The sequence below is a fragment of the Lutra lutra genome, chromosome 16 (assembly GCF_902655055.1).
Source record: "Lutra lutra chromosome 16, mLutLut1.2, whole genome shotgun sequence".
Classification (NCBI taxonomy): domain Eukaryota; kingdom Metazoa; phylum Chordata; class Mammalia; order Carnivora; family Mustelidae; genus Lutra; species Lutra lutra.
Genome location: NC_062293.1, coordinates 21,794,993 through 21,817,429, shown reverse-complemented (window position 1 = coordinate 21,817,429; position 22,437 = coordinate 21,794,993). Strand labels below are relative to the sequence as shown.

General features: G+C 38.4%; 1 protein-coding gene and 1 pseudogene across 1 annotated transcript in view; one reads left to right on the top strand and one right to left on the bottom strand.

The window, feature by feature from the left end:
- Nucleotides 1–3,971: 3,971 nt before the first annotated feature.
- The window catches only part of TOP2A (DNA topoisomerase II alpha), a 30,137-nt gene continuing 11,671 nt past the window's right edge, over nt 3,972–22,437 (bottom strand). The window contains exons 17-35 of the mRNA XM_047708026.1: nt 22,268–22,360; nt 21,414–21,528; nt 21,190–21,311; nt 19,798–19,946; nt 17,446–17,677; nt 17,120–17,254; nt 16,808–17,008; nt 16,432–16,627; nt 14,871–14,962; nt 14,603–14,767; nt 14,391–14,474; nt 12,507–12,689; nt 12,097–12,187; nt 7,768–7,920; nt 7,409–7,535; nt 7,245–7,288; nt 6,707–6,847; nt 6,065–6,264; nt 3,972–5,068 (exon numbers count right to left, since the gene is read on the bottom strand). Coding sequence (XP_047563982.1) covers nt 4,940–5,068; nt 6,065–6,264; nt 6,707–6,847; nt 7,245–7,288; nt 7,409–7,535; nt 7,768–7,920; nt 12,097–12,187; nt 12,507–12,689; nt 14,391–14,474; nt 14,603–14,767; nt 14,871–14,962; nt 16,432–16,627; nt 16,808–17,008; nt 17,120–17,254; nt 17,446–17,677; nt 19,798–19,946; nt 21,190–21,311; nt 21,414–21,528; nt 22,268–22,360 — 2,652 coding nt within the window. The 3' untranslated portion in view covers nt 3,972–4,939. The remainder of the gene's footprint in view (nt 5,069–6,064; nt 6,265–6,706; nt 6,848–7,244; nt 7,289–7,408; nt 7,536–7,767; nt 7,921–12,096; nt 12,188–12,506; nt 12,690–14,390; nt 14,475–14,602; nt 14,768–14,870; nt 14,963–16,431; nt 16,628–16,807; nt 17,009–17,119; nt 17,255–17,445; nt 17,678–19,797; nt 19,947–21,189; nt 21,312–21,413; nt 21,529–22,267; nt 22,361–22,437) is intronic.
- LOC125087579 (60S ribosomal protein L23a-like) lies at nt 8,789–9,279 on the top strand (annotated as a pseudogene).

Below are 22,437 nucleotides of genomic sequence, written 5' to 3'. Positions count from 1 at the left end.
AATAGTACTGGTTTATATTTGAACCTTACACTGTCTAAAAGTTAGCGTTTTAAAATTCATTATTTTTTAAAGATTTTACTTGAGAGAGTGAGCAAGGTAGAGAGCACAAGCAGAGGGAGAGGGAGAAGCAGACTCCCCAATAGCAGGGAGCCTCACTGCTGGTCTGGATTCCAGGACCCTGGGATCATGACCTGAGCCCAAGGTAGCTGCTTAACGGACTGAGACACCCAGATGCCCCTAAAGGTTACCTTTTTTTTTTTTTTAAGATTTTTTAATTTATTTGTTGGACAGAGAGAGAGATCACAAGTAGGCAGAGAGGTGGGGGAGTAGGCTCCCCGCTGAGCAGGGAGCCTGATTTGGGGATCGATCCCAGGACCCTGAGATCAGAACCCTGAGATCACAACCCCAGCCGAAGGCAAAAGCTTAACCCACTGAGCCACCCAGTCGCCCCTAAAGGTTACCTTTTTATTGGAGTATTTATACACAGTAAAATGCTCCATTTTATAATATAATCCAATGAGTTTTGATACATTATACAGGATAGTTTTTGTATCTTTTTCTCCCTGCTACCCAACATGACTTTCCTGTTGTTAAATGTTCTGGGAAAATAAGACTTTTGATGATTCTATAATACATGGTAAGAGCGTACCAGTTTAACCAGTTCTTCCACTGTAGGACACTTATTCCATTCCCAGTTTTTCAACAGTGTAAATAATGCTAAATGAATGCTTTTGGACACAAGCTTTTTGTTTTTTGGACTTCAGAATAATTTTCCAAAAGTGGAATTACTGAGGAAGGGGACACTGGGCAGGTCAGAACAGATATCCATCACTCTAGAAGCCAAAGTTAATGAATTAAAAAAATTTTTGTCGGGCGCCTTGGTGGCTCAGTGAGTTAAGCCTCTGCCTTCAGCTCAGGTCATGATCTCAGGGTCCTGGGGTTAAGGCCCACATCGGGCTCTCTGCTCAGCAAGGGGCCTGCTTCTCCCCCCTCTCTCTCTGCCTGCCTCTCTGCCTACTTGTGATCTCTGTCAAATAAATAAAATCTTAAAAATATTTTTTTCTTTGGGTTTTAGGAAAAAATGGCCAGAAACCACTTAAAAAATTCCCTTGCAGCAGAAACAGTGGGATGCAATGTGTTTTAAAAGGCTTAGTAGGGGGCGCCTGGGTGGCTCGGTGGGTTGGGCCGCTGCCTTCGGCTCGGGTCATGATCTCAGGGTCCTGGGATCGAGCCCCGCATCGGGCTCTCTGCTCGGCGGGGAGCCTGCTTCCTCCTCTCTCTGCCTGCCTCTCTGCCTGCTTGTGATCTCTCTGTCAAATGGATAAATAAAATCTTTAAAAAAAAAAAAAAAAGGCTTAGTAGGGTGCCTGGGTGGCTCAGTGGGTTAAAGCCTCTGCCTTTAGCTCCTGGGATCGAGCCCCACATCAGGCTCTCTGCTCAGCAGGGAGCCTGCTTCCTCCTCTCTCTCTCTCTAACTGCCTCTCTGCCTACTTGTGATCTGTCAAATAAAATAAATAAAATCTTAAAAAAAAAAGGCTTAGTAAGCTTATTGTATTATTTATCCATGAATGCAAGTTTTGAATGCCTTTTCTCAATAACTGTTCTTTTGTAATTCTAACTGATGTAATATCTATTTATCTGAGCAATGTTTCATGTGTAGGAAATAGCTATTCTATAAAGGGTCTAAATGTACATAACCAGGTTGATTAACACTAGAATTTTTATCTTCTAGAATGTCAGTTGGCGTAAGGAATGAAGTCAAGAGATGTATTCATTTGGAGTCTTAGCAAGTGGTTTACTGCTCAGGAGCAAACTACTTTTTTTTTTTTTTTTAAGATTTTATTTCTTTATTTATTTGACAGAGTTCGAGAGAGCACAAGCAGGTAGAGCAGCAGAGGGAGAGGAAAAAGCAGGCTCCCCACTGAGCAGGGAGCCCTACTCAGGGCTCCATCCCGGGACCCTGGAATCAAGACCTGAGTCAAAGGCAGTCCTTTAACCAACGGAGCCACCCAGGTGCCCCAAGCTTCTACTTTTAAAAGGTGAATGTCTTGGACTTTTTTTCTTTCTAAAGAGGTTTTATATGCTTTCCTTCTATCAACAAATGCATACTTGACAGGGACTTCACCTGATTCGTAACGTGCTTTCTTCACTCAGTGAGGGTATCTTTTCATGTTAATCAGTAATCTATATGATCTTCTTAAGGAGGACCTGATATTCCTCATTGCACCATAGTTTGTTTAAACGAATTGTTTTATCTGAGGTCTCTTGTTTTTGGACATTTAGATCACTTTCAATTTTACTAGACTTCAGCGAGCATCTCTGCATGTGGCTTTTCTTGAGATAATTGTAGATTTACATGTAATTTTTAAAAAGATTTTATTTGAGAGAGACAGAGAGAGCGAGAGAGAGCATGAACTGGGGGAGAGACAGATGGAGAGGGAGAGGCAGACTCCATGTGCCCCTCTCTCCCCTAATGTTAACATTTTGCAAAATTATGTGACTAGGATATTGAGATTTCCTGTATTTCTGAGCATTTACAAGACTTGTAAATGTCCCAAATATCTTCTTAAAAAAGTTTTTATAGGGAGGAGAGAATCTTAAGGAGGCTCCACACCCAGTGCGGTCTGCCGTGAGGCTCATCCTCATGACCCGAGGTGAAATCGAGTCAGGCGCTTACCCGACTGAGCCATCCAGGTGCCCCATGTCCCAGTTTTTCTCTTGAACTACATTTCTTAAAATGAGAATTGTTAGGACAGAGTTTGACCTTTTGGACCAGATTCTGATGAGAGTGCTCATTTTTCCAGATCTTTCTCAACCCGTGGGACTAGGTTTAAGATCTCCCTCTGTAACTCAAAATTCCTTTTCTTTTGGTACATTTTTAAATGGTTTTGTTTTTGACATTTTAATATTGTCTGTTTGAACTTAGACTTTGGTATAAGATGTGAGGGATTGGATTTATCTAACATTCTAACATTTCTTTTTCTTTTTTGACAGACAGAGATCACAAGTAGGCAGAGAGGCAGACAGAGAGAGAGAGAAGAGGAAGCAGGGTCCCCGCTGAGCAGAGAGCCCGATGTGGAGCTCCATCCCAGGACCCTGGGATCATGACCTGAGCCGAAGGCAGAGGCTTTAACCCACTGAGCCACCCAGGCGCCCTTAACATTTCTTTCTTTTAAATGATTGGCCAGTTGCCCTAATGTCATTTACTGAGATCCTCAAGTAGTTGTCCTGATTATCAAAATTGTTAAAGGGCTCATTAAAAAAAGAAAACAAAACAAAAAAAACAACCAAAGGGGCGCCTGGGTGGCTCAGTGGGTTAAGCCGCTGCCTTCGGCTCAGGTCATGATCTCGGAGTCCTGGGATCGAGCCCCGCATCGGCCTCTCTGCTCTCTCGGGGAGCCTGCTTCCTCCTCTCTCTCTGCCTGCCTCTCTGCTTGTGATCTCTCTGTCAAAAACAAAAACAAAAACAAAAACAAAAAACAAACAAACATATTTGACACTACTTGCTCATGGGGAACCAAGGCCTAATGTGAAGGAGAGGAAGAACTTCGTACTCATGTATAAAAACCCGGGAAAAACCTGACTGGCTTTGATTAGGTCATGATGCCTATCTCAGACTTATGACTATAGCCAGGGGCTGTTAGGTAGGTACATCAGCAAATGATCAGAATTTCCCTTCCCTCAAAGGGAAGTAAAGGGGCGCCAGGGTGGCTCAGAGGGTTAAAGCCTCTGCCTTTGGCTCGGGTCATGGTCCCAGGGTCCTGGGATTGAGCCCCTCATTGGGCTCTCTGCTCAGTGGGGAGCCTGCTTCTTCCTCTCTCTCTCTGCCTGCCTCTCTGCCTATTTGTGATCTCTGTCAAATAAACAAATAAAATCTTAAAAAAAAAAAAAAGGGAAGTAAAAACTAATATATTTTAGAGTAAGGAAGAGTGTATACTGCAAAGGAAAAAAAAAGGCAATCAATGGGTTGCTATGTTTAGAACATTTTATTAAAGTAAAAAATTGTTAGAATTAAGTGAAATAGAAAAACATAGTAAATATTTACAAAAACATTGATAACACTACTCAAGTCACACACATGTAAAAATGCAGAAATGTTTTAAAAAGTTTGTAAATTGATAATTATGGAGATTTCTCAAAATGGATATAACCGCTCACTGCTGAGTATGGATGGCAATGATGTAAGATCTTTGAGTGAAGGTTGCCCCCCACTTTTTTGCAATCCAATGGTCCCTAGAAATTTGCTCTTTGGGAGATTCAAAGTTGGAGACAGCCCGAGGGGACAAGTCAAGAATTGAGATGGTCACAACACTAATTTTCTTCACCCTATTGACTGTGTTGAGGTTATATGGACACAGCCAGGCTGTTTTTCTTCAGCCTCTGCTAGTATTCAAAAGGATATGAAGAATATGAGCAATTTCTCATTGCCTGAGCAAAAATTCAGCACATAAAAGGCTGAGTGGGGATTATTTGTACTAGAACCATAAAGTCCTATCTGATGGAAAATTACCTATAAAACGAAGGTAAAACAGAATTAATCATGCTCTATCTCATATTTACTGAAAGTAGGAAAGGAGGCAGAGGAGACATTTATAACAATTTTAGCTTAATGAGTGGTCAATAAACTATATTATGCTGAAGTGACCACACAACTATCTCCAGAGCTCAGAAGAATTTAAAAGCAGATTCTAAAGACAAAAGAGAAGACACTCCAAACACAGACAAAGCAGAGAAGAAAACAATGCCCATGAGGTGATCACTACCTAGACAGTGTTATAAAACAGTAATAGATACCTGGGCTTGACATACTTCACTTTGACGGTTCTGGATTAAAACTACCTTCCCCAAACAAAATTCAGAGGAGAAGAAATTAAGGGACTCAGGTAACTCTAAAACCAGTCTTGGGCTCAATAAGACCATTACTTAAAATAATCACGTTTTAGAACAGATCATCTTCATCTGATTCTTCGAGGTACTTTATAGGTTTCTTTGTCCGTCCCGATTTGGCCCGAGGAGCCACAGCTGAGTCTAAGTCCAGATGGAAGTCCTCACTCTGAGCCTTGGATTTCTACAAGAGGAAGACCAAGTAATTTGCACAATGTTAGTTTGACAGCAACATTTCATTGTAAAAAAATATATCAGTAGACTACAGTTCAACGAGTTTCCCTCCTTCTAATAAGTACTAGGAAATAGATCTAAGGCAATTTTCATCGACTAAGTGGTACATATATATATACATATATATATATTTTTTTAAGATTTTATTTATTTGTCAGATAGAGAAAGCACAATCAGGGGAAGTGGCAAGCAGAAAGACAAGCAAGCTCCCTGCTGAGTAAGGAGCCTGATGGGGGGACTCAATCCCAGGACCTTTGGATTAGGACCTGAACTGAAGGCAGATGCTTAACCAACTGAGCCACCCAGGTGTCCTATAAGCAGCATGTTTTTAAATGTAATTTGTTACAACTAGTAAAAGCTAAATAGATTATGAGATTTACATTCTTTCTTTCTTCTTCTTTTTTTTAGATTTTATTTATTTATTTGAGAGAGTGAGAGAGCATGAGCAGGGGTGGGGGGAAGGGGCAGAGAGAGAGGGAGAGGGAAGCAGGCTCCCCAGTGAGCAGGGGGCCTGACATAGGGATTGATCCCAGGACCCTGAGATCAGGGTCTGACCTGAAGGCAGACACTTAACCATCTGAGCCACCCAGGTGTCCCTACATTTATTCTCTTAAAAAGTGTCAGTTTAGTATTATTTATTTTTAAATCGATTCTTTTTTTTTTTAATTAAAGACTTTATTTGACAGAGAGAGACACAGTGAGAGAGAGAACCCAAGCAGAGAGAGTGGGAGTAGGAGAGGGAGAGGGAGAAGCAGCCTTCCTGCCAAGCAGGGAGCCTGATGAGGGGCTTGATTCCAGGACCCTAGAATCATGACCTGAGTCAAAGGCAGACACGTAGCGACTGAGTCACCTAGGTGCACCCCAAAATGTGTCAGATTATTAAGAACAAGTCTTGGTTATGTTTTTTTAAAACACCTACAGAGAAAGGACTGGCTAGGATAAATACCTTGTTTGTGACTGTTTTAGAAATCATTTTCTCAAAATTAGAGTCGGAATCATCAGACGTGGATGGTTTCCTTTTGCGGCGAGTTTTGGTTTTGGGGGGATCAGGCTTTTGAGGTACATCAGAATTCAAGCCTGCATCCTTTTTAGTTCCTTTTGGTGCAGCCCCTTTCTTGGCACCTGTAGTGGAGGTGGAAGACTGACCTGCAATTCAACACAGGCATTCATCATGTGGCCACTCTTAGACGAATTGTTCTCACTGTGAACTTTCTTTAGTAAGCTATTGATTGCTTATATTTAATATAGAAAAAATCTAATAGAGCTGAAAATACATTAGAGAATCAAAGTATTCTTAAGCATCTAATTTTTTTATAGGTTTATGTTTTACATTAAACTTTTGCACTGTTTATAAACTCTGTCCCTGTCACAGAAATGAGCTAGAGAATGCCTGGCTTTTTGAGAAACATGGTGATTTTAAAGCTTTTGACCACCAATTTTGATTATAAAGAGCTAAATATTTGCTTCCATTTGGAAAAGGTTTAACTCCAATATTAATAGTAACTTTTGAGAGTAAAAAATTAAAATTGACTTGTGGAAGCCAGCTACTTAATCCTAATATTAACTCATGTCAAAGACTGAAGCTCACTTTTTGCCGCTGTCTTCTTCACCACCACCTTCTTTTTAGGAACAGGGTTTATGATTTCAGTTTCAGTTGAGAAATCAGCAGCAGGAGAACCTGGAGGAAGTGGTACACTGTCCTTGGCATCATCAGCATCAACGTCCATTACTACGAACGGAAAGGAAAATAGTACATATAAGCAACACATAAAAATCTGTTTCCTGCTCGGAATTTCCATTTAAACGCCAAGTCCCTGACTCTTCTAGAATATTTAAAACATACTCTTACAACTTTGATCGAATTTCTGGATTCTTCATCAGCAGTTATTTTTTTGTACCTCTAGGACCCAGCACAGTAAACAGTAAGCACACGATGACTTTCAGTATATGAAGTGTAGAACCCCTTTCTGTGAACTAACCCTAAAGAATAACATCAATGTAATGCTAATAAGAACCCACATTTATCTTCTAAGGCAGGACTTAGATAACGTAGTCAGATTAGAACCCAGCAGGAACCGAGTGTCCCAGTGAAGCAGACGTTTCTCTATTTTTACTTAAATGCATACCTGACATGGCACTTTTCTGTGGCTTCAGTTCTTTGGTAGCATGTCTGGAATAAAAAAACCAAAAACATCCTGACAACCAATTCTAAATGTGTGAAGTAACCAAGACTGTATCATTGATCACTGGCAACAATCATGATAAAATCCATATTAGAGAAGATGCTTACTTTGGGGAAGCTTTGGTCTTAACTGGACTAACATCTGATGATGGGACAAAATCTTCATCTTGAGTTTTTTCATCAAAATCCGAGAAATCGTCATCTGAATCCAAATCCACTGTGAATTTGGTTTTTGCTATAAAAAACATACATAGAGCAAAGAATAAGAGGGTAACAGAAATATTTAATCCACAGATTGATATAACATTTCATGAAGATTCAAGCTTTAGCTTAATCTCCTAAAAGATATGTCCATTTTTCAAAAACTTAAAATAATTACTGCTCTAAGATATAACAGTTTCTGGGATTAATGCCTTGAAATACACTGGTCACTCAGATCTTTCAGCACATTCAGCACTTTTCCTTACTTGCTGCTCTCCGTGGCTCTATCTCTCGTGGAGGGACATCAAAGTTACTTTCGTTACTGCTCATATCTGATTCTGAATCAGACCAGGGGTTTCTCTTCTTTCCTTTTTTGATTGGTTTAAATGACAATGTAGTTTGCTTCTTTGTCTTGGTACCTAGAAGCGAGATAGGAATTAACCACCTTTACATGTTCTTTGACTCACTCTTCTCCATCTATTATCCAACCGTCTTTCAAATATTTATTGAGCTCTGTGCTAGTATTGAGAATACAGTGGTGAACAGAAACGGACATAGTCCCTCTTCCTGTGGAGTTTATAGTTTGGTCTTCTAATTCCATAAATAAATTGTTGTCACCTCTACAATGTAGATGTGCACCCACACTGATCTCACCTTTCTCTCAGTCCCTACAATGGCTAGTATATACTGCTTTAATTTCTGTTCTTGATAAACCCCTTGAAGGTAAAAAGCCATGCTCTCCCACTTCTTGTGCCCTCACATTATTTGAGAGTAATCAAACTCATGGGAACATGAAGGGTCAAAATACTCAAATGATTCATTGGTTTTATAAGCTAAAAGATCACTAGCTAGGTTCAAAGTTGAAGGTGTGCCGCATTCAAAGGTCAGTCTATGACTTTGCACAGTATGGCATACTTTTACTATTTCTTTAGTTTAATACTAAGATGTTTCCATTAGTTTTATTCATCTTTGTATGCCCCACAGAACTGAGCACATAATATGTATTAAAAGTAGATACTCAAGGTTAGACATATAGATCAATCGATGGAATAGAATTGAGAATCCATAAACTCTAAAATTTATGGGCAACTGATTTTTTGACAAGGGTGAAGACAATGTAATAGGAAAGAAGGTTTTCAGTATGATGCTGGGACAACAGGATATCCACATACAAAAGAATGAAGTTGGACTACTTCCTTATGTCATATCCAAAAATTAATTCAAAATGTATCACAGATCTATAAGAGCTAAAACTAAAACTCTTAGAAGAAAATATAGGGCCTTTTACGAAGATGGCGCCGAAAGCTAAAAAGGAAGCCCCTACCCCTCCCAAAGCCAAAGCCAAAGCAAAGGCTTTGAAGGCCAAGAAAGCGGTGCTGAAAGGCGTCCACAGTCACAGAAAAAAGAAGATCCGCACATCACCTACGTTCCCACGACCCAAGACTCTGTGTCTCCGAAGGCAGCCCAAATACCCTCGAAAGAGCGCCCCCAGGAGAAACAAGCTTGATCACTATGCCATCATCAAGTTCCCCCTTACTACTGAGTCAGCCATTTAGAAAATAGAAGACAACAACACTCTTGTGTTCATTGTGGATATCAAGGCCAACAAGCACCAGATCAAACAGGCTGTGAAGAAGCTCTATGACATTGATGTAGCCAAGGTCAACACCTTAATCAGGCCTGATGGAGAGAAGAAGGCATACGCTCAGCTGGCCCCTGACTATGATGCTTTGGATGTTGCCAACAAGATTGGGATCATCTAAACTGAGTCCAGCTGGCTAAATCAAAATGCAGTTTTTTCATGATAAAAAAAAAAAGAAGAAGAAGAAGAAGAAGAAGAAGAAGAAAACATAGGGGTAAATCTTCATGACCTTGGATTCAGAAAAAGATTAGACATGATACCAAAAGCATAAGCAACAAAAGGGGAAAAAAAGATAAATTAGACTCCATCATAATTAAAAACTTGTGGTTCAAAGGACACTATCAAGAAAAGAAAGAGAGGGCACCTGGGTGGCTCAGTCGTTAAGTGACTGCCTTTGGCTCAGGTCATGATTCCCAGGGTCCTGGGATCTAGGCCCGTGTCAGGTTCTCTGCTCAGCAGGAAGCCTGCTTTTCCCTCTCCCGCTCCCCCTGCTTGTGTTCCCTCTCTCTCTGTATATCTCTGTCAAATAAATAAGTAAAATCTTTAAAAAAAAAAAAAAAAGAAAGAAAAAAGAGGGGCGCCTAGGTGGCTCAGTTGGTTAAGTCTTCAACTCTTGATTTTGGCTCAGGTCATGATCTCAGAGTCATGAGATGAGATTGAGCCCTTTGTGGGTCTCTGTGCTCAGGGTGGAGTTTGCTTCAGATTCTCTCTTTCCTTTTCCCTCTGTTCCTCCCCGACTTACACACCTGTGCCTTCTAATTAAAATAAAAATCTTTAAAAAAATTAGAATACATAAAGAAATCTTACAACTAACTCAACAACAAAAGATAAATAACCCAATTAAAAACATGGGCAGAGGGTCTAAATAGATATTTTCCCAAAGAAATATGAATAGCCAATAAGCACATAAGAAGATACTCAGCATCATTAGCCAGTAGGGAAATGCAAACTAAAACCATGAGATACCACTTCCTATCCACTAGTATGGCTAGAACAAAAAAAAACGACAAGGGATTAACTGTGCTGCTGAGGATATGGAGAATATGAACCCTCATACATTGCTGGAGGGAATGTAAAATGGGGCAGCTGCTCTGAAAAACAGTGTGGCAGTTCCTCAAAAAGATAAACATAGAAAAAATCATATGACCCAGAACAATTCCATTCCTAGGTATCTACCCAAAAGAAATAAAAACATTAAGTCCATATAAAAACTTGTATATAAATATTCCTAGCAGTGTTCACAATAGCCAAAAAATGGAAAAAGCCAAATACCTATCAACTAATGAAGAAATAAATAAAAAGTGGTATATCCATACTATGAAAAACTATTTGGTGATAAAAAAGGGTGAAGTAGGGGCGCCTGGGTGGCTCAGTGGGTTGAAGCCTCTGCTTTCGGCTCAGGTCGTGATCCGGGGTCCTGGGATCAAACCCCACGCTGGGCTCTCTGCTCAGCGGGGAGCCTGCTTCCCTCTCTCTCTCTCTCTCTCTCTGCCTGCCTCTGCCTACTTGTGATCTCTGTCAAATAAATAAATAAATAAAATCTAAAAAAAAAAAAAAAAAAAAAAAAAAAAGAGCGAAGTATTGATACACGTCATTACATAGGTGACCCTTTAAGACATTATGCTAAGTGAAAAATACCAGGGAAAAAAAGACCAGCTATTACATGATTTCATTCCTATGAAATGTCCAGAAAAGTAAATCTAGAGACAGAAAGTAGATTAATGGTTGTCTAGGAGGAAGGGAAGCTGGTAGGAAATGGGGAGTGACCATTAAACAGGTAGAGTGTTTGTTTTTCGTGGGTTGAGTATACTAAAATGATGGAATGGCACACTTTATTTGTTTTAAAATATTTTATTTATCTGACAGAGAGAGAGAACAAGCAGGGGGAGCTGCAAAGAAAGAGGGAGAAGCAGGCTCTCCACTAAGCAGGGAACCTGACATGGGACTTGATCCCAGGACCATAGGATCATGACCTGGGCCCAAAGGCAAATACTTAATTGACTGAGCCGTCCAGGTGCCCCTGAATGGTATACTTTAAGTGGATGAACTTGGTATGTTAGTATCTTATTAAAAAAAGTAGATACTCGGTAAAGATATAATCAAATGGTTAGTAGAATTCTTAATTCTATTTAATTTACTGAGTGCTACTTATATTCTAGGATTTTGTTCAACTTTAGGGATAATACAAACGTGACTAAGATGTGCTCACTGTTCTCAAGAAGCTTTATATATTAATATAAATTAGAGCCTTATAGTTGGCTAGAAAAGTGGAATTTAATAAACTGTGTTTTCTTTAGATCCCAACTAAGAAACTCAAATTGCCAAATTAACAAACTATTTCAAAATGATCTCTCTCTCTCTCTCTTTTTTTTTTTAAAGATTTTATTTATTTATTTGACAGAGAGAGACACAGCAAGAGAGGGAATACAAGCAGGGGGAGTGGGAGAAAGGAAGCAGGCTTCCCTCCGAGCAGGAAGCCCAATATGGGGCTCGATCCCAGGATGCTGGGATCACGACCTGAGCCGAAGGCAGAGGCTTAACACACTGAGCCACCCAGGTGCCCCTCAAAATGATCTCTTCTAAAATAAATCATATCCAGGGCGCCTGGGTGGTTCAGTGGTTAAAGCTTCTGCCTTTGGCTCGGGTCATGATCTTGGGGTCCTGGGATCGAGTCCTGCATCGGGCTCTCTGCTCAGCAAGGAGCCTGCCTCCTCCTGTCTCTCTCTGCCTGCCTCTCTGCCTACTTGTGATCTGCCTGTCAAATAAATAAAAGAAATCTTTTAAAATAAATCATATCTAAGGACAGTATTAGGGAGGTTCAACTAAACTTTAGATATAGCCTTCTACCATGTTACTCAGTAAGGACTTACTAAACATCTATGTAGAATGTACTTGGTAACAGACACAATTTAATCTCAACTCTATACCATTTTACTTAAAAATTTTTTCATACCTGGTTCTCTTTTCTGTTTTTTCTCCAACCTTTGTTTCAGACCTTCTGGTTCGATACTGTCTTCTGGAGGATTCCCTTCAGTGTTTTCATTCTAAAAAAGAGCAAGACAAAGATAGTCGAGTTCTGGTAACTTATAATTTGGAATAATGTAAGGTCAAATATACAAATATTTATCTGGTCAAAGAGTGATTTTTTTCTTTAAATTTTGGCTAAGAGCTCTGAATAAAGGTATGGGTATGACTTTTTCAAGATACTTAAACATTTTAAAAAAACCAGACACATAGGAAAGCAAAGTTGTGATTAGATACAGGATTAACTACAAACTATGGGATTAGAAGTTTTATATCATTGTTTAATTTTAAGCCAAAATTAGTTTTAAGTATTTATGTATAACTTTTCAAGAGTAGTACCTTAATTTTCTTTTTAATTTTCTTTTCTGCCTCTGCTTTCATCTCTACGGTCACTCGGGGGATGACTCTTTTCCCACATGGAGAAGGCAAAACTTCAGCCATTTGTGTTTTTTTCCCCTTTGCTTTCCCTCCTTTCCCAGGAAGTCCTATTTGTTCTTCTTGTTTTTCCTTTGTTTCAACAGCCTACAAAAGGGATAAGAGAAAGCAAGTTTATAAGTCAACAAAGACACTATAAAATCTAGGCTACTTTATAGGAATAGAATAAAAGGCCGGTTAAACTGATTTCAATTTGTTACATTTTAAGATAAATTTTTTTCTTTAATTTATGTATATATGTAATCTCTATACCCAGTGTGGGCTTTGAACTCACGACCCTGAGATCAAGAGTTACATGCTCTTCTGACTGAGCTAGATAGGCACCCCACATCTTAAATCTGTGAATAGCTGTGCCACAACAAAGTATGCCATTGCCATTGAAGATATATATATAATTAAGGCCCACTTTGATAAGTGTGGACACAGAAGACTGGGTTCTACTCTTGATTCTACCATTTAAGTTTTCTGAAGATAAAAAGGGGAAACTGTGTTAGGGATAAAATGCATATATATATATATATATATATATATATATATAGATATTTGTAAACTCAAATTAAGAAGTGAAAGGATGGCATTGGGGAGGGTATGTGAAATGGTGAGCGCTGTGAAGTGTGTAAGCATAACGGTTCATAGACCTGTATCCCTGCGGCAAATAATACATTATATGTTAAGAAAATAATTTATAAATAAATTTAAAAAAAAAAGAAGTGAAAGGATGGGATTCCACTTGTACATCCATACTAAAGTGTAATAATATAAAACTGCATGTAAAGCATTTTAGCTTAATTTATGAAATGTTTTTTAATCTTAAAATAATGTTAGAAAACAAAGCACATTAGTGAGATTTAGGTAACAAAGTATCTTTTGAAACTGATGAGCTAGCCCTAAAGGTAAACATCTTTGTCCTTTTAGATTGAGGAAGACTGGGTTGGTCTTTTTCCATATTTAAGTAAATATTCTTATTCTATACTATTCCCAGTAAGTCAGAAATCAACTCCTACCCTTTTCTCTTTTTGTCCAAAAAGTTCTAGTAGTATGCTTCTGGCCATCATTTACTTTATTCTAACAATCTGTTCTTTTATGTGTTATCTTGGAATGTTTTCTTATGCCTTATTCTTTCTATTGCTAATTGTGAAATGTCTTTTAAAAAACTTTTTTATTTTTTATTTATTTATTTTTATTTAATTAATTTATTTGACAGACAGAGATCACAAGTAGGCAGAAGGGCAGACAGAGAGAAGGGCGGGGGGAAGCAGGCTCCCTGCTGAGCACAGAGCGTGATGTGGGGCTTGATCCCAGAACCCTGGGATCATGACCTGAGCCGAAGGCAGAGGCTTTAACCCACTGAGCTGCCCAGGTGCCCCAAAAGGTCTTTTTTTTTTTTAAGATTATTTATTTATTTATCTGACAGAGAGAGGTCACAAGTAAGCAGAGAGGCAGGCAGAGAGCAGGGGAAGCAGGCTGCCTGCTAAGCAGAGTGCCCGATATGGGGCTTGATCCCAGGACCCTGGGATCATGACGCAAGCGGAAGGCAGAGGCTTTAACCCACTGAGCCACCCAGGTGCCCCCCCAAAAGGTCTTTTTAAAAAGATTTTATTTATTTATTTGAGAGACGGGGGTCGATCCCAGGACCCTGGGGTCACAACCTGAGCTTAAGGCAGACGTTTAACTAACTGAACCACCCACGCACCCCTAATTGTGAAATTTCTTGACAAAGAGGTATATTGTTAGAATGTACTATTTCACTAATAAAAACTCTAACATTAGCAATTATAAACTACATACCTCCAGCTCTTCAATAAAAACAGCCAAGTCTTCTCTCCACAAATCTGATGGACCCTTTCTCTTTAATGTTTCTAGCTCTTGCTCCTTCATAAGATAGTCAGAAAATTAAGAGTTAATTTATGGGCATAAATAGCACATAATTTTCATGAGGCACAGTTTTTACTTTCAGCACTTTAACAACTGAGCAATGTTACCCTCCACCAACAACTCACTTTTTCATTTCTCAGCTTGCACAGTTCATCCTTCTTCTCCTTAGTGAGATACCAAAGAGGCATATCAAGAAGGTAGTTGAAGGTTGGTCCAGAATCTCTTACAGAGTCACTCTTTTCAGCTTCATTTTCATTGTCACTCTCTTCATTCTCTTCTTCATCTGGTACCTAGAGGAGAAATTAAAATGTAGCTTTAATAGGAAATTTGAAACAGAGACATTAGATTATACATAATCTTTGATAATATAGAACATGCTAACCGAGAATTTACCTTTTGCTGTGCCTCTTTCCAAGCCTTCACGGGATCTGAATCGTATCCCCTCTGAATCAGAACTTTAATTAATTCTTTCTTAGGCTTATTTTCTATTAAAAAATGTAAACAGAGATAATGGTTTTGAGGAATATTTTGGGAAAGGAATAGGTTTTACCATATTAATTCAAAAGACTAAAACTAAAAATTAAACTTTGTCTTGCATAAATCTATACATCCTGGTTTACAGAGAAGTCTTTTTCCTAAACCACTGACAAATGTAAATTACCATAAGTGGGACAGTCAGATCACATTATGAAATTGTTGACCTAATTATAATTCTTAAAAGAACAGGAGACAATCAAAACTTTATTTCTGATAAGTCTCTACCTCAATTATGCTCCCTTTTCAAAATTTTAACAGTGATTGGGCAATAATTTGTGCCACCAACCCAACCGTGTTACACCCATTCCCTTTTTCTAGAGTACCTTTCTTCCAGTGACTACTGCAGTCAATTTATTACACTTTGAGGGATATTGAGTTACTAGCTACAAGGTATTTTGGAATGAATTTCTGAGCACCATTTTTTATCAATTAATTTGATACAGATTACATGTTTAGGCCCCCTACATTTTTATGCTCAAGAAGACTGCATAGTCCCATTATTCCCTAAATTCTGGTAAACTAGACACAAACCTTACTTTCTGTTTTCTTTGAATCATGTCCATTATCACTCATTTTAACTTTGCCTTAAGCAATAATTCTTAGAAATTAAGGGGTGTTATGCTAGTGTTGTTAAAAAATATTCATGAATTTGAACATGTTATCTATCAAGTTAAAGATTTTTGTGTACGATCAGAAAATTATTCTGTGATCACCAGGAATTCATGTTGCCATGTTTTGGGACTTGCTACTATGACCCATAAGTTAGTTGCCTAGCTTTCCTAGTTAGCCCTGGCCAGGGTTGAGGTTTTTTTTTTTAAAACCTCCTTTTATCAAAACTGTTTCCTTACTGTTAACTTAAACTCTGACTTAGTTGCTTCTAGAATGTCTTTAAAAATAAATAAATAGGGGTGCCTGGGTGGCTCAATGGGTTAAGGCCTCTGCCTTCGGCTCGGGTCATGATCCCGGGGTTCTGGGATTGAGCCCCGCATCGCACTCTCTGCTCCGCGGAGGGCCTGCTTCCTCCTCTCTCTCTGCCTGCCTCCCTGCCTGCTTGTGATCTCTCTCTCTGTCAAATGAATAAATAAAATCTTTAAATAAATAAATAAATAAATAACCCAAGACATGACTCTTTTAGTCTTCCAGTACACAATTTAGTTGTAATATAAACCATTTATAATCTTCCTTCTGGCCTTTTTCTCCCCTCTCAGACTTAACAATTCTTCTCTTGATCAGTTTACACAGGTACCTTATTATCTCTCTATTCTCTATCTACATGTCAACTAAGTTTTGATTTTTTAAGATGTTCAATCTAAGGAAAGCTATCTTTTCCGAACTGTAAATGACTAGGTATTTAAAAGGAATGTGTAAAGTTTGGCATAATTGTAGTTTTAGTACAGTTATTAATCTAAAAACATACCAATGATTATTTTGCCATCTATTTTCTCTAAGATAAAGCGAGCCTGATTGTTCAGTTTAGCAGATTCAGCACCAAGCATTCCTAGAAGCCATTCTTTTCTTAATCCGTAATATTTAAGCCTGAGTTCAAAGAAGTCTCTTAGAATATCCAACACTGTGTCATATTTCTTTAAACATCCTACATGGTCAAAAAGCACCTAGAAAAGAAAAACAAGATTATAAAGCCAAGAACAGATGAATTGGCTAAACTTTAATGGTTTTAGAGAAAAGACTTTATTCTTCAAAAACATAAAAGTATTCCAGGATTTCCTTTTAAAACTGATATTAAACTTTAATATAAATTGAAACATGGGCACCTCTCATAAAATAAGACATACCATAGAGTTGCATGTGAGACTAGTTTGGAGTTTGAAAACTTTGTGTAGTCCCACTCTCTCTGCCTCTGCCAGTTTCTCTTCAGTCATTTTCACAACAAACTTCACCGTAGTGTCTGTATGGTATTCCCTATAGTCTGTTATGAGAGGTGGAGTCTTCTCAGTTCCATTCAACATGGGTTCTAGAACCTGTTCTTTATATGTCTAAAGAAAGAGATAATCCTTTTTTTAAATACAGGCTTAGGAGTATTCATCAAGTAGTACAAAGTGTTTCCCTGATCACAAAAATCAAAGAAGAAATCCACAGTAACTTACCTGGGTCCATGTTCTGATCGGAAGCTCTGAGATTTCAATGGTCGTGGAATTAAGAATAGCCACTTCACCACTGATCACGTACTGATTTGGAGCCAGTTCTTCAATCGTACCCTTGAAGTTCTTATAACTTGGAAGCTAAATTGGTATTTTAAAGAAGAATAGGTTTTCAAAATGTGACATTAAAATAGAAATCCCAACAGCATTAAACAATAAATCTGATGAACATTAAAGTATGAAATAAATTTTGTATGTGTCCTCTGACTATATAGTCTACTGAATTGAAGCCAGAGGAAAATGAAGGATCCCGATATACACAAAATAGTTACCATTGGCAAAGGTTCTTCTCCATCCATCAAACGCCTGATATTGTTTACAACTTCACGAATATCAAAGTTGGGGATTTTGCAGGACCACCCAGTACCAATCCCTTCAGCACCGTTTATCAGCACCATGGGTATAATAGGAATGTACCACTCAGGTTCAACACGTTGATTGTCATCATATAAAAATTTCAGCGTGTGATCATCTTTTGGTGGAAATAACAACCGAGCCAAAGGGCTAAAATAAATAATCAAAGAATGTTATTTTACAAAAACACTGACTTTGTACTTAACTTGTGAAAAGGACATGTGTTAGCTCATATCTATGCATGAAAATTACTTTGGCTTTACTTGCTGGCTGTAATCATTTAACAGTATTTTCTGTGCCCTTTGTATGTGCCAGTTACTGCAGACATAAAATCTCTAAGGAGCTCACATACATGGAGATAGACAATGCACATACATTTTGTCAGGTGGTGGGGTAAATGCTAAGGAGAAAGAAAAAATAGAGGTGATTGAATGATTAAGGTGCTAAGGAATGGTAACACTTTCTGAAAGGATGACATTAGACTGAAGAAACTGAGAGGATGAACCACCATGTGGTTATCTGGAGAAAGAATTGTAAGCAGAGGGACCAGTAAGTAAAAGGCCTTCAGGAGAGAGTGTGACTGGCATGTTTGAATACAGGCAGAGGTCAGATGTTTTTGGACCAGAGACAGTATGAGATGGAGTGAAAAGATATGGGGAGTGGGCACATAGATCATGTAGGTCCTTTAAATTTTACTCTAAATGAAAAAGTTGGAAGGTTCTGAACCAGAATGATCTATTTAAAAATATTAGTTGGCTGCCGTAAGAAAGCAGGATGGCATATTATAGTACTTTAGATAAATGGGGTGCCTTAGTAAATATTGAGAGGGTAGTCAGCTATAAGATATTCAGGGTTGGAGCTGTTGAAACTAGATGGATGGGGCGTGCCTGGGTGGCTCAGTGGGTTAAGCCTTTGCTTTCGGCTCAGGTCATGATCTCAGGGTCCTGGGATCAAGCCCCACATTAGGCTCTCTGCTCAACAGGGAGCCTGCTTCCCCCCCACCCTCTCTGCCTGCCTCTCTGTCTACTTGTGATCTGTCTGTCAAATAAATAAATAAAAATCTTAAAAAAAAAAAAAAAAAAAAAGAAACTAGGTGGATGGGTTATCATCCATGGATGGGAAGTGAGTATAGCTAGTGGAAAGAGACAAATGAAGGAGCTTTGGGGCAGGCTAGTAGTTAGAGTCTGGAAAGATGAGAGGGACCCAGGAAAAATGATAAATAAGGAAGAAAGCCAACAGTTTTGTATCTTGGAGGCCAAAGGCCAAATAAAGAAGAGTTTCAAGGAGGATGAAGTGATTAACCAGTTAATGCTGCTGAAAGTTTGAATAAGAGGACAGCAGAAAATTGACCATTCATAACGTACTTTCCATAGAGTCAAATTTCAATTGCGGTATTTAGGAAGAATTAAGCTCTTCTTTACTCTGACCCCAAGTCTATAGCAGGGTTTCTCAACCTGGGCATTACTGGTATTTTGGGCCAGATAATTCTTTGTTATGGGAGCTATCCTATGCATTGTAGGGTGTTTAGCAGTAGCTCTGGCTACTGCCCACTAGACGTTGCACAGCTCCCCTAGTCATGACAATCAAAAATGTCTCCAGACATTACTATGTCTCCTGGGAGATGGGGTAGTGGTGCAAAATCTACCCTGGTTGAGAACCACTGCTCTGTATAATGAAAATGAAGAAAATACAAGAAATTGAAGTAAAAACATGTAGTTTGGAAAGGAAACAATATTTCTCAGAAATTCAAAGGCACAGCTATCAAACTGAAATAGAATTTACTTTCTGTTTATTGTAAGGAGTAGCATAATTAAATTTAAGGAGCTAGTTTTTAAAAAATTAATACTGTAAACATCTACATCAAAAGTACATTTTCTGATTAGTTGAATTAAAAAAAAAGATTTTATTTATTTATTTGACAGAGAGACGGACAGTGAGAGAGGGAATACAAGCAGGGGGAGTAGGAGTGGGAGAAGCAGGCTTCCTGCTGAGCAGAGAGCCCGATGCGGGGCTCGATCCCAGGACTCTGGGATCATGACCTGAGCCGAAGGCAGACGCTTAACTGACTGAACCCCCCAGACACCCCAGATTAGTTGAATTTTTATATTTTTGGTCAACTAAATGTCACATTAGTTCAAAATTGGAAACGGCAATTCACTAGAAATTTTTTTTAAAAGTTCAATATATATATTTTTATTATATTCAGTTAGCCAGCATATAGTACATCATTAGTTTTTGATGAATTCACCAGAAATTGTAGGCATACCCACCTGAGCATTGTGAAGATGTATCGAGGACTAGCAGAATCCTTGCCACCATGCAGCCTAGTACCAAATTGACCAATGGGCTGCAAGAGGTTCAGATTATTGCTACCCACAAAATTCTGAGCCAAATTGATAATGGTCATCATTAGTGACATCTGGGGGTGGAAAAAGATTAGTTAATCTAAGCTGTAGGCTTCTAATAATATATATCCATTATTATGACTAAGCCTCACTATAATCCTGTAAGGTTTTATGAGATATAGATGTTTATTGACTCTTCCTAAATAATTACATGGCAGATGGCAGATATACCTAAACTCAAGACTTATGGCTCCAAGTTCAGGGCTCTTGCCTTCTAATAATTTCTACCAAGTCCTATTCAACTTTGAAGACATAGCTCTTCTCTTCACCCTCAGCAGAATGAAATATTTCCTCTTTTGTGTCTAACACTTCGCTCATTTCTTTTTTTAGATTATTTATTTATTGTCACTGAGAGAGCACAAGCAGGGGGGAGCATCAGGCAAAGGGAGAAGCAGGTTCCCTGCTGAGTCACTTTGATAGTTGTGTGTGTTGGCTGATTAAATTGTGATTATACCTTGAAGTAAGGAGATTATTTGATTTCTTTACATACCTGGTACATGGTAAGTATCTGACAAATGTTTGCTGTGTGAACATTTACTACATGCCCACTATGTTTTGATTGAAAGCAACAAACAAGACAATCATTACATTTAAAGTTCTAGAAACCTATAGGCAACCTAGTTCTTTAAAATACAATGAATACAAAAAACCAATTTAATCACAAAATTAAAAAAAGGAATATATGATTGTATAAAATCAAACAACTGAGAAATACAAAAAATTGGGAAGTTGTCCTTTTTAATCGACAGAAATAACCAAAGTTAATAACTTAGAGCAAACCCTTCTAGGTATTTTGCTTTAAGTACTGTTCTGGCTCTTTTTCTCCCCACTGACAATAGATTATGGATATTCTCAATGTTAGTACACACAGATTTACTTCAGTTATATAACTGATTCCAGGCATAGATGTATCATAATCAATGACAATTTTCCAGTTGATGGACATTTTTAATGTCTAAATTTTAGCATCACAAAGATATATTAAACATCACTAAATATCTTTGAACATAGATCCTTATAGACTTATGAGTCTCCTTATTGGAATATTATTTTTAGAAATAGATTTGTTAAGCCAAAGGTAAGCATATTTATAGTTTGAGAGATTTTACCAGATTTCACCAAATTGTCCTCTACTATGGATGAACCAGTATTCATGTCACCAAGTACTCTCACTAAGTGTTTGGAAAATGATTTTGCAGGTATTATTGCTATAATGCTTTCTAGAAACATTATGGATTGTATGGATTGTGTGTTTACCTCACCATGATGATAAGAGGACATCTCAGCCACTGACCCAGCTAACTGGGCTACCTTCACCTCTCTCTTGTCATTCCGTTTGAAACAGGTAAACAAAACCTTTCTTTGACCTGGTTTCAAGCCTTCAAAGTGGAAGAAGTACAAATATTAGTATCCTCAACTTAATCATTTATGGACATTGATTTCTATGTATGATAAAAAAAGGCTAACATAGTGGAACTTACCATCCACCATAGATGGGATAGATCTCTCATTATCAGAATTTGAGAACAGGATAAGTTCCTTATTTATGAAGTCATTGTATGTCAGATATGTGGTAGTTTGTCCATACAAGTAATCCTGAGGGACCAAAGAGAGTTATTAGATGATCTAATTTTAAAAAGATCATTGATCTTAACAATGCTTAACACCAAAGAAATAGATCTTTCAGCATATCAATTCTATGATAATTCTTAAGTCCCTCAAAGACACAGATTTATGTAGAAGTATTTTACAGGTTTTTTTTTTTTAAGATTTTATTTATTTATTTGACACAGAGAGAGAGATCACAAGTATTCAGAGAGGCAGGCAGAGGGGGAGGGGTAAACAGGCTTCCTGCTGAGCAAAGAGCCTGATTCAGGGCAGGATCCCAGGACCCTGAGATCATGAACTGAGCCGAAGGCAGAGGCTTAACCCACTGAGCCACCCAGGCGCCCCTATTTTACAGGTTTTAAAGATAAAGCAAATTTAATTGCTGCACAATTTGGAAAAACTGCACTGCCTTTTAAATTTTTTAGTTCCCATACATTTATGCAGCAGTCTAAATAAGCACATTCATATATAGTTACATATTATTAAATTTTCTTCTGGAGCAATCAGTCATTGTGTTGTAGGATATATAAAAATGTTTTCTTTTAGATTGAGAGAGAGAGAGAGAGAGCTCGTGCGTATACGTGAGTGGGGGTGGGAGAATCCCAAGCTTCCAGCACAGAGCCCCACAGATTTCATGACCCTGAGATCACAACCTGAGCCCAAATCAAGAGTCAGACATGCCTAACTGACTGAGCCACCCAGGTGCCAAGATGTATAAGATTTTTACCTCAGGAAGGCCAAGTAACTTCCGTTGCCTTCTATCCTCCATGAAATGGGTTAACCATTCTTTTCGATCATCTATCTGTTTCTTGCTAAAGGCCTACACATTGGAGATAAAAAAGATGTCACCGGTACGAAGTCTCCCAAAATCTCTTGTATAAAAACTAAACAAACAAT